The sequence below is a fragment of the Amblyomma mixtum genome, chromosome 5 (assembly GCF_055824585.1).
Source record: "Amblyomma mixtum isolate Tamu chromosome 5, ASM5582458v1, whole genome shotgun sequence".
NCBI lineage: Eukaryota > Metazoa > Arthropoda > Arachnida > Ixodida > Ixodidae > Amblyomma > Amblyomma mixtum.
Genome location: NC_143016.1, coordinates 64,672,383 through 64,684,529, shown reverse-complemented (window position 1 = coordinate 64,684,529; position 12,147 = coordinate 64,672,383). Strand labels below are relative to the sequence as shown.

Sequence of the window (12,147 nt, the reverse complement as noted above, 5' to 3'; positions counted from 1 at the left end):
TATGCTTCCACTGTTGTTGCTGCTGTCGCAAGCTCTCGCCGCATCTTTGCTTCGCGATGAGTCACGTCCGGTACTAATTCTTCCAAGGCCCGTGTTCGTCGATCTCGTGAAGTCGCAGTGAGCCTGGAGTGGCCACCGTTTCTTTTGAAGTCGGCCCCTCGCGCCTCCCCCGAGAGAGCCCTGGCTGCATGCAGGTCCTGGTATCTTCGCTTATCATCCTTATGGTTACCATCAGCCTAACTATATTCTCTGTAGAATAAACGCCTCTTTCGTTTACCTCTAATTAACCCTGCCCTTTACCAGCTGCAGCCGCCATATATCCTCGCAAACTTTCTAACGTACCCACACGATTCTTTGTCCCCCCTAGCTACGTTTACCTTCCCTTGGAGTACATTCCCACACCCTAATAAACCTTCTGTTATCTGATTTTGCGTTACGTGCTCTGCCAATATCCATTTTCTCTTCTTTATTTAAGCCAGGATATCACTAACGCGTGTTTGCTTCACAACGCACTCTGTTCTCTTGTCTTTTAACCTTATCCCCACCATTCTTCTTTCCATAGCTCGCTGCGTTCTACGCACCGTGGCTAGGACCAGTTCTGGTACCTAGTCAAAGTACTCGCCAGTGCGTCACATGAGAAGTGTATTTTGCTAAGTCCAGCGTGCACCCTGTAAATCTGCGGCTCGCCGTATTTCTTTGTTTTTGAGCTACCAGAGGCAGACTGAATCATCTACGAAGGGTGCAAAAAGCAGGGCGCTTCACGCCTATGTGGAAAACTTCTTGATAGCCGAGTGCAGGATCATACTATCGCGCATGTTCGAGTGCGGGCGCCTGTCATGCTAACTCAGACAGCGGATAGCGTACTCAACGACCCTCTTGATTTCGTCTTGCGTCTGAGTCAGTATGTCACCCCGAGTGCTTTTGAAGCGATAGCGAGTCCTATGTCGGAAAAAAAAAAATTCCGGTGTCGGCGTCGACGACCATTTAAAGCCTCGGTCGGAGAAGCGACCTAGGTGGGCCACCTAAGTCACGTGACCCTGTGACGTCATCATGACCTGCCCATCGGATTCTAGATAGCATCAGCCTACTTGCTGCACCACTGCGCCCGGTGTAGTTCGAGGACTTCTAGGTATCGATGAATGTAAAGTGGAGAATAACTAATTCCGCATATGTGGGCATAACTCATTGAGGCTATCGCTCAATACCTTTAAGGCAAGCTTAAGTGTTCCGTCCAGGTTCCCTTTAGTTGTGTCGCCCTGCGCTCAAGTCGGGCAATCTGAACAGAATTTCATTTGTAGTGGTGTATTCAAGTCGTACTTGATCACGTCTTCGATACCCTGGTGAGCGTTTGTCCATGCACTCTTGGAGACGAGTGGTCGCGGCGGATGCTTCCGCTTAGAAACCAAGGTGTCATTTACGGGTTGCAGAAAGGAATGGAAGATCTTGGCGTTACGTTTATGCTCGAAACTTGCCTAAGCAGTATTTTCTGGCACGGTGGTTGGTGAATGTCGGTAATTTCCAAAAACTCCACGAAGAGACAAGTTCAGAGCGGCGGGAAAAGCACCAAGTGCACTGCTTGTGCTTTTCTCGGCGCTATACCATCGTCATCCACTGACTTTTTCGAAATTACCAACTTGTGTGAGGCAACGACTACCGTCTTTTCCAAGCTGCATCCTCACACAGAGTTTAGCCGGAAAGGAAACCAAAGTGAAGCTTCCTTATATCCATCTCTAGGCTGCTGATTGTCACTGTTTTCAATACTTCATCGAGTACTGTCAGTGCTCATGTGATCTTTAATTGGTACTCCCTGGCCTACATTACCCCACAAAGGAAAGTTCTCTTCAGGCTGTAATATTTGCTAGGCATAACCATTTGCATAATCATAGGTATATTGCAAAACCTATACTCCATTTGTGGGTGCTAGTCTCCATTTGCCGTCTAGTAACGAAAGCATAACTACATATCAGCATCTTGTTGGCCAGACGTAGGCTAGCCAACAGGCCAAAAGGCGTTGGGCCGATGCTGGGAATTTACATTTGAATTGCAAGCCCTCCTTAGGGTCCCCGAAGTTGGTCCGAAATGTCTGACTGACCTATAGGCCGATTTAAACAATGGTTGGATTTACGCTGTTCGTATGGCAATGTTGTCCCAAGTACCAACTAAAAGGCTACAGGTCTAGGCCTAGGAAATTATCTTGAGCCGTCTCTTAGCGTATCACTGACGTATTCTATGACTGATATTTGAATGGATGACCATTTTGTCCAATGTTCTATAATCGTTGACCATTGATCGCGGCATGGTTGATCCATCATAATGATAGGAGTGCTGTACTGGACAAGGCTCGGCCGGCTAATTGTAGATAACCATAGGTTACCATTTAGCCTCATCATATGTCTCACCCTATCTATTCATTTTTAACGCTATAGCGTTACAAGGCTCCCGTTCTGCAGAAAATCCGGCATTGTCGACGTCGTCGGCGTTGAGCGAAAACGCCCCGGAGAAGCAGCCTAGGTGGGCCATCTAGGTAACGTGACCTCGTGGCGTCATCACAACCTGAAAATTGACCACCGTGGCAGTTAAATTAATGCTTAGTAGCGAGAGGTTGCTCGAGAAGGGCAAGCTAGGTCGCACAAGGCCCACCGGTGGCAGCACCTGCCATCGCAGACTAGCGGCGCATTGCTCGATGGTGTACCAAAGTGAATTTCAAGTTCGTCTTTTCATCGCGCGAACTCGATCTACACGCTCCGAGCGTTCTTAGAAACTTCAAATTATTATCACGTGGGGTCGATTTCCCTGTTAAGTGAGATACAACGTTCCAGCTTCCGCCTGTGTTTTTTAAATTCACCGCGGAGAGTAGGAGGAGTCAACCAACATGGTTGCCATGGCTATACGCGCGGAATGCCTTTCAGCCAATCGCGTTGTGGCTTGCCGCTCTAACTTCGGCGGTATAGTACGCGCAGGGCCATATATGGCTCTGAGTATGCGGAGTGATGCGTCTGACCGGCGCAGACGGTCGAGTAATAAATATTACTTTGAGTGTCTTCACGGATTATAGCATTTTCATTGGCCACGACACGGTGATGAGGATGAGTCTCGCGAAAGCAGGTAGTCCATGCGTATCTTTATTTTCGTGGGTTTGTCAGCGACTGAAACTATTTATTCACGGAAACCCAAAAAACAGAATAAAAACAAAAACTAATTTTTCCAGAACGCTTTTAATGCACCTTTAACTGCTGCATCACTGCGCCAGGAGTGATATGAGGACTCCCCGGGATTCATGAATGTAAAGTCGAGAATGACCAATGACCCTTATAGGGGAAGTGACTACCCTCTAGTCGAAAACAATTTATACCTCTCTGGTAGCGAGGCGGCGTCCCCGGAAGGCGCGGCGGCATATATTTTTTTTAAAATACTCTTTAATAGCGTAGTTACAGCCATCGCAATCAAGCTACTTCGTCATGCTCCTCTCCTTCCGTTCCCTCCTGGAGATTTTTCTCTCTCGCACCTCGTCGAGTAGGCCGGCAAGGAAAAATAGCCCTTCCTCCTCCGATGTTAGCCGGAGGCGTGGTGTCTGGTGGAGTGCGTCACATGCCTACGCCATGGCCCCGCCTTGAAAACAATTCTTTTCTTGGTTTTTGCTGCCCGGTCTATTTGAGAGGGGGAGGGGGAGCGGCGGGTCTCCAAAAGCCCTCTCTATTTTGCTCTTTGGGTCTCCTCGCGGTGTTTCGTCGCGTTATTTTTTCTTTGTCCTTCCTCTCCCCAGTTGCTTGGCTCGTGAACGTAGTCGTCCGGAGCGAAGTGTCTTTCGCAAACCACCACATTCTTTACCGTTGTATCAGGAAGGCCGATGCGTTGGAGCCAGACGCGACGCAACTCATAATCTCCTGGCAAACTGTGCCGGATCGTGGTTCGACTCCAGTCGCTGCGTGCGCATCCAACGACGAAACAGCCTCGTTGCATTTTCTCCGCACACTGAACGATCGAGAGGCGCAATCGGCTCGACCACCTAAACTTGTTAGCGAGCGCACATCCTTTCATACATCTGTTTGTCAACCCCAGTTAACGAGCCACCTTTTCATTACTTTTTATTAGGCCTACCCATCATTTCACGATTGGAGGGGCGGGAGTCGGTTTTGTTCGAAACACATGGCGAAGCGCGGACCCGGCAACCGCCCGTTTGCTTTCCTCCATGTGTGTTTATGTGTTCTGTGTGTTTGTGTCTTTTTCCTAAGCTCATGTCGTTTAAGGAGCCAAGGTGGACAAGATGCACGAATGATAAGCGGTGTGTGTGCGGAGCGGTCGAGTGGGCGAGCGAGGGAAAGGCTCTACCCCACGCGACACGGCATACGCACAGAACACGCTGAAGCATACGTGAACTGGTACAAGTAACAAGTAAAAAAAAAACTGGGTAGGGAGCGCGCACGCAGAGGGCTCTCTCCTGGCGTGATCACGGCCGGCGGCGGGAGAACCGACTCTCTCCGTTTTACTATTTTTTACTTTTTATGACTAGGGTTCAAGGCTGTCGCCGGACGCTCCCTCCTCGGTTTGTTTGTTTTTTTCCTTCATGCGGGTTTGTAGGCATGTGCCAAAACGGAAGGCGCTGCGGAAAGCGTGCGCGACGACGCGACGCCCCGGCTACGCCCACCCTTCGCCCGTCAGTCAGGACGACGCACCAATGGAATGCCTTTAGCGAAAGTTTTCCGTATGACGTCAAACCAAAGGTTCGGGAGCCAGAGTAGAGGACGAGCAAGTTTGCTTGTGGAAGGAAAGAACGAGCAGGCTTTGATTTGAATTTTTACATCTTTTCGGAGCGCGCATGGCTCTAGTATTTTGCAGAGGTTATCCTCGATGCCTCACCTATGCAGTGAGCTTGTTTTTCAAAAATGTCCGGACCCTAGTCAGTTGCCCATTAAGGAGGAACTTAAGTATCCCCTCCATTTTTTTCTGATGCGGAAATTCTTAAAAAACAGGGACTGAGAGCCTAGGGTTGCGCAGGTGATAATGGTAAAGTACTACGTCAGGGTGGCAGACTCCGGTTCTGATAAGGGAATTAGTTATTTTACGCTCAGAGAGCCCTTCTATAGTCGGATACAACTTAAATCTGTAACCGCTGCACAGAATTCCTCCATGACAAAAAAGTAGCGCGCTGTTAAAGCTTTTCTTGTTATCTAAACATAAAGCTAACCGACACACGAAATAATAAGCTCAAGACTTTTGATGCCTCTGGCTTGTTTGACATCGTCAAACATGAAAAAAGTATTTTCGTTTGCTGTTATGATCGGTCAGAGCAGTAATGCGGGATTCCGCAGGCTATGACCCATTGCTAGAACTGCTGGTTTTTTAAATTTTTATCCTAATACAGTATGATTTTGTTAGTAGCATACGAGACCAGCTCAGTCCTTATGGGGCTTCCTGGTCTCATGCAGCCTATTGAAAAAAAAAAACAACACACCAGTAGCTGTTTTAATACAATAGTAATTCGAATGATCCAGTTACCATGAAAACAAAACAAAAAATAAACACAACTGATGCACACAACTGAACAAATGCAAGACGTGTACTATAACTGTATTATATATTTCATTAGAGTAAAACAAGTTGATACGCTACAGATAAAACCCTATCCTCTGTTCACACTGCATACATTCTAGCAACTGTTTTTTACATGTATTTACTGGCAATCTGCATCCTCAGACAGTGCATTTCGACGCATACGTTCGAATCAGAGCGGTACATCTATCGAATGCTCCAGGTTTATTGGGCTGGGGAATGTGTGTTTGACGCTCGTGGTGCCGAACCGTTTCATTGTGTAGTACCCCAACTTTACTGCAGCACTCCGGCCCCACACCCCGACAACAGTATCGTCGTATGCGTATCGGTAAATAAAATATCGCTTCACTGTATTCGGGAAAATTTGAGTTGTTCATTTTCACTGGATTATGACAATGCCACATGCCATTTGGCTGCCGCGTTTTGTCTTCTTTCAGACTACAAAGGTGCATTCTTATAGTAGCTTACCTCTAGAAGACGTGCAGCATTACTGCAATTTTGAGTGGTTATGTTAAAGAATTATGAGATCAACTCAGAATGCAAGAACGAAATATTCCTTTCTTATGCCCGATTGTCATCCAGAGGTAGTATACACAGAGCCGACTGGAATGCACAGAGGGTATGCACAGAGAGTATGCACACAGCCGGCTGAAGGGCACCAGAACGTCTGATGGCAACGGCATTGGCTCTCTTGAAATTATCTTCTTCGCAGCCGTCGGCAATCGAATGTTTTCCGTTTATACGTCCGGACGACCCTAGAGAACGATAAAAAAAGGGTAGAGACTTAGAGCAAGCGTTAAAACCGTTATCCTGATTTTAAGTGTTGTAGAACACAACGATGTCGCGCTTAGCCTTGCTTGTAGCCTGTTGCTAATTCTCTGGCACAAATGGTAGGCGCAAATAATTTTAAACTTTGCATAAGACCAATGAACAGTTGTAATTAAGATATATTTGTAACAAATACATGCGACGGGTAATGTCAGATTAATATATCCAACTAATCTTATCGCACATTTAAAAGTAGGGGGCGATAACTACGAAAATGTCGCATTTTGATCCGTGTCCTATTTTGTCCCACATACTCCCAGCTGTCGCTCTAATGGTTCCTGGCCACAAACGCTGCTTAGATATCTTGCTGTTTTTAAGAGGCCAAAGGCGAGCTGTGAAAATCAGATTCTATTGTGAAGAGGGAAGAAGCAGCTTGGGTGTGAACTTCACACTGAAATATACCAGGAACACATGAGTAATTATTTTTAATAGCACGCGTGTCGGTATGAGTGAACTCACTGCAGCTACGTATGGAACAAATAAAAGTGATGATGAAAGCATACTGAAAATAAATTTTGTAGATAGGCCCTTAATTCAACATTTCTGAAGGAACATTGCGAATTGTACAATGAAATGCCTAGTATTAAGTCTCGCATCTAATGCAGCAATTAAGCAGGCATAACTGGCACCTCCAGTTGCATTCACGATTACATAAATTCGCAAATGTCCTAATTTGCAGGTGTTACAGCAAGCTTATACACTGAGATTTCATTTTTTTTTTTCTACGCCACCTAACTGCAAAAGAAAAACAACTGTCGGTACACTTCAGTAAAATGCAGTGTTACTGGGTCTCGGGAAGAAATTTAGATCCCTCTGTGCGAAGTAAAAAGCTAATGTAGCTTTTCTTTTGTTGCAGTACATCTAAGGTCTATTTTTGCTGTAAATATTTTGCTTCGCAAATATTATTTTGAACATATGCTGTCAGCCAGCCCAGTTTTTGGCATAAGAGCCGACAAGTACCAGTAACAAAGTGGTAAAATAATGAACGACCCCAGTTCCATTATTCTACACGCACTGTCCGTGAAAATTACATCCTAAACCTTACCTTTGCAATTTCAGCGAGCGTATGAGCACTCTTGTGGGTAGGTTTACTGCTGTCGGAATGCTGTCTGAAATTCTGAATGAATAATGTGCTGTTGCTGTGCATACATCGTTGCTTATGTTAACTTAATTAGAACTGCACACGTTCTCTTCCGCTGGAGACCCCTGGCCTGCTTTATTCCAATGAGCTCCTCACATGTTTAAGCGTATTATTTGTATTCAACGTAAATTAAGCAAAATAGAAAAAGGAAGCAGCAAGGCCTTTTCATAACTTTGCTCATTTTGAAAGGTTTGGTGATTCATGGATGGTTTGAACTTAGTAACAATTCTCGGAAAGAAGACCAGCAAGGCCTCCTCATACCTTACCTCATTATAAATAATTTGATGGCCCCTCAATGCTTTCCACAATGGAGCTGTTCACGGCTAGGTCCTTGGCCTGAAAGAAAAAGGCAGAAACGAAATTTTTAATATCGATGCCATGTCGATACAAGGCATAAGTTTAAGATATTATGTCTATAGAAAGTGTAAATGTAGCATTAAAGAGTCTTTACAAAAATTTCTGGCATTATGTCATCGCCTAGAACAGTACCAAATGATAACTGCTCCTCGAACACATACACTTGAAAAAGAGGTGCTCTCAGCTGACAGAAATTTGAGTAACGTTCATGCAAATCAGGCAGAATAGCAGCACCGCAAATGCGGTACATGAGTGAAAATTTTAGTGGAATTTCTTGAAGGAGAAAACAGCCGCAGATACCAACATGATGCATGATTGAAAAGGGCAGATGAAACGTTCTGAAAGTAATGTAAACATTTTTGAGGTGGTTTATTTGCATAGTACAAAAGAAGCTTATTGCTTCAAAATCCTGACTGGGAGGCGATAAATATTCGAATTCAGCCGATCATCGTATTATCGAAAAAAAAAAGTAAAAAGGTGGAAGCAAAGCAAAAGCGCTGTTCTTATGGGAGCCGCCATTACTTCGCACAATAGAACTGAAATCGATTTTAAAAGATAAACTGGTCCTATATAGCGAGTTATTGAGGCTCCTCTTGGAAGACAGGATTTAGATTCCTCTGGCTACAACGTCCGCAGAGTACGCGCCTTCTTATGCTACAAGTAGGAAACTCAGTGTGGAGGAGGAGGTAGGGAAATTTATGTAAGGGAAACGCCAGAAACTGCGGAATGCGGCAGGTTAATAGGCAAGCGAAGTGGAAATAAATGTCAGTTCTAGTTGCCAGCTTAAGGACTCAGCACTACAGTGCCAACATAACATACTGCCATTTTGGCGGCAGCGCACAGCCGATGAAGGGTTCATTCGTTTGATAATTCTCGCAAGTCGAAATCAAAGTCGACGAATTATCTGCATCTGGTAGGAAACTGGCTGCTGATCAGAAACAGTTATCAGACACTGTGAATTTTGGTGCAGCTGAGATACATATGTTAACAGAGATGTGGAATTATCAAATCTTTGCTGCTCTTTGTGAAATTAATAAAGACCCACCCTTAGAATCATACACCTTTTTAATATTAGATGAAGCTTATAATTCAAGCAAAGCAAGTTTCTCAAAAATTCTACAGAAAAATTTATAAGCACGGGTACCTAGATGCGTTGCAGTATAGTACTAGACAGAATGATCTTTTTAACCTTTACAGAAATTCATTTTAAAAACACGCGAGTTATAAGTCTGTGCGGTCTGTTGAACTGGATTGCACAGCAAACCGGACATTATGTGCCTCATATGGATCAGTAATTAGACAATAAATTGACGTAATTTAACCAATAAACATTTTTATTTTTTTTATTTTAGGGGGAGCAGTTATATCGCGAAGTTGATGGCCGTGAACATCGATGAGGACTCCTGTTTTTAAATTTTCTTAATCGGAAATGCGGTTCGAAATATCCAAAAATCAAAAAATACCAGTCTGAGAGATTCCCCGCATTACTATGTAAAATGGCTTCGCTTCGAGTAGTATCGTCGCCAAAATCAAGTTAACTTCTTCTACATCATCAAAATTCCGTTTCACCAGCTCGGTCCGCCTGTGTCCACTGCGGTTGTTCTTTCCTTTGGCGCTTCTTCGCTTGGACGAAGCTACAGGAGTGTGCGCTGTGCTGTTCCAAATTTTCTTCTAGAAACGCAGCGACTCCTATGCTAAATTTAATTTTATTTTTTCATATCTATTTTTATTTTTCTGATTTTCAAAAAATTATATCATTATTTTTTTTTCTCTTTCAGTCAGTGCAAAATTGAACCATTACATGCATTGCATTCGAATTTGCACAAAAAGCCATCGTCCCGTCTTCGATCTCCAAGCTAACAGGTCCCCTGTCATTGCGTCGTCCAATCTGTCAGCCTAAACCACTGATCTCAACTAGGTGGCTGGATGCCGCATTCCCGCTTTCCGAGACGAAAAATTTGATCAGTGGTCTAAATTACTACTCCGCCTTACCGCGGTGGCTCAGTGGTTGCGGCGCTCGGCTGCTGAGCCGAAAGACGCGGGTTCGATCCCGGCCGCGGCGGCTAAATTTCGATGAAGGCGAAATTCTAGAGGCCCGAGTACTGTGCGATGTCAGTGCACGTTAAAGATCCCCAGGTGGTCGAAATTTCCGGAGCCCTTCACTACGGCGTCCCTCGTAGCCTGAGTTGCTTCGGGAAGTTAAACCCCAATAAACCAACCAACCAACCTATTACTACTCCCTTTCCTCTATAAATGCTCCTCTTTCCAGCAGTTCACCGCCTGTGTCTTGGCCACTCCCCCGTAGTGGGTATGCGCCGTTTTATTTGAGGCCAACCAACCAACCAAGCACCCTAACTGCGCCGAAGTGCGAAAGACGCCGTTTTATCGATATCCAATGTCGAAAAGCCAACTCTAAAAGCTTTTAAATGGCTACTGACCACCCTCTCGTCCATAACATTTTCTACCTCTCTGGTAGGGAGGCATCGTCCTCGGAAGGCGCTTCCGCAAATATTTTTTTGGAGAGACTCATTAATAGCGTAGTTACAGCCATCGTAATCAAGCTACTTCACCATGCTCCTCTCCTTCTGTCCCCACCCTGAGATTTTTCTGGTGGAGGACGTCATGGCCCCGCCTTGAAAAGAATTCTTTTCTCGCTTTTTGCTACCCGGGAAATTTTACCGGGGGGGGGGTCTTCGAACACCCTCTCTATTTTGCTCCTTGGGTCTCCTCGTGGTGTTTCGTCGCGCTTTTTTTTTCTTTGTCCTTCCTCGCCCCAGTTGTCCATACGCGCCCCAGTCTCACTGAAGGCGGCTGTTCATTGCCTGAAGTATCCTTGGATCGTGTATACGTAGTCATCCGGAGTGAAGTGTCTTCCGCAAACCACTACATTCTTTACCGTTGTGTCTGGACGGCCGATGCCAGGCACGACTCAAGGCACAATCTTCTGGCAATCTGTGCCGGATCGTGATTCAACTCCAGTCACTGTGTACGCATCCAAGGACGAAAAAGCGTCGTTGCATTTTCTCCGCGCACTGAACGATCGAGAGACGCAATCTGCTCGACCGCCTCAACATGTTAGCGCGCGCATCTTTTCATATATCTGTTTATTTTTGTCAGTGACGTCCCCAGTTGGCGAGCCTCCTTTTCATGCTTGTAGTCTTTTTTTCTTTTCTGGAATTTGTGCACAGACTGCCGTGTAATGAGTTTTCAGTGCATTGTAGGCAATTCTGTGTGGTCAAGGTAAGCTGGAGCCTTGTGTTACTGCATGCTGCATAGAGCACAGAGTTGCTCTGACGCAGTAGAAACCTACTAAGAATTAAAGCTCACCGCAATCTTACCTCTTCAAAGATTCGGCTAAACTCTGCAATGGCTGCAGATGAGATGAAGGTGGCTCTGAAGTGCCGTCGGGTGTGGGGCTCGACAGACGTGTCTAGAGCTGTCCAGAAGGCCTCTAGGCGCTCTGTGCGCAGGACTGTCTGCATGGCTACAATGTTGTCGCACAGCAGGGACCCATCGTCTGCTATAACCCGGATGCGGGCGCCAAAGCACGAGTCGTCATACACCATACGCAGGTTGCCCGCGCCCATGTACTGCAGATAGAGCATAGGAAAGAACGAAAAATAAATGTATGAGCTATGCGAATGAAATCAGATCAAGATAATTTCTGTTAACCGGACATTGAATTGGTTAATCTGTCTTCCTGCATTTCAACCAGCTGAACGGTGTTCAAATTTTTCTAAGATGCGAGAAGAACCACGTTAATCTGAACTAAAGCAGTACCGGTTATGTTGATGACACTGGCAAAAAAAATTCTCTAGCTTGTGTTGTTCCGCCTGCAGTGAAAGAAGACGTGGAGATAACAGAGGTTTTCGTAGCTGGACACCAGGCATCGTGCCATTTTTTTATGGAACAAACAGTTCTGCAGTGTTCTTCATTAGTATGATGTGTAAACCGAAGCGAAAGACGCACTCACATAGAAGGATGGTTCCAAATCACAACTGCGAAAACGTTCAGCCCTTAGACATGCGCAAACAGCATACATAGTGGTGCATGAACTTTACGGCCCAGCAGATGTAATGCCATTGCCATGTCGCCTGAAATTAGCCATAACCGCAGAAACCCCAGCGCAATAGCGCACACTGTCTCACTTTCGGTTATAAACGCTAATAAGAGAGGGCTCCAGGAGTGAAAAAAATGGTCTTGCTCTTTTCAGCTTGAACTATGCGCGCACAAGTAACTGCCGTGAACCCACACTTCGCGAGATCGATGAA

General features: G+C 45.5%; 1 protein-coding gene across 2 annotated transcripts in view; it reads right to left on the bottom strand.

The window, feature by feature from the left end:
• Positions 1-5,449: 5,449 nt before the first annotated feature.
• LOC149342458 (uncharacterized) overlaps positions 5,450-12,147 on the bottom strand; it is a 31,082-nt gene continuing 24,384 nt past the window's right edge. The window contains exons 6-8 of one of the 2 annotated variants that reach the window (XM_089544817.1): positions 11,215-11,466; positions 7,786-7,855; positions 5,450-6,305 (exon numbers count right to left, since the gene is read on the bottom strand). In XM_089544817.1, the coding sequence (XP_089400943.1) occupies positions 7,790-7,855; positions 11,215-11,466 (318 nt within the window). In that variant the 3' untranslated portion in view covers positions 5,450-6,305; positions 7,786-7,789. The remainder of the gene's footprint in view (positions 6,306-7,785; positions 7,856-11,214; positions 11,467-12,147) is intronic. The other variant, XM_089544818.1, reaches the window with a different exon arrangement.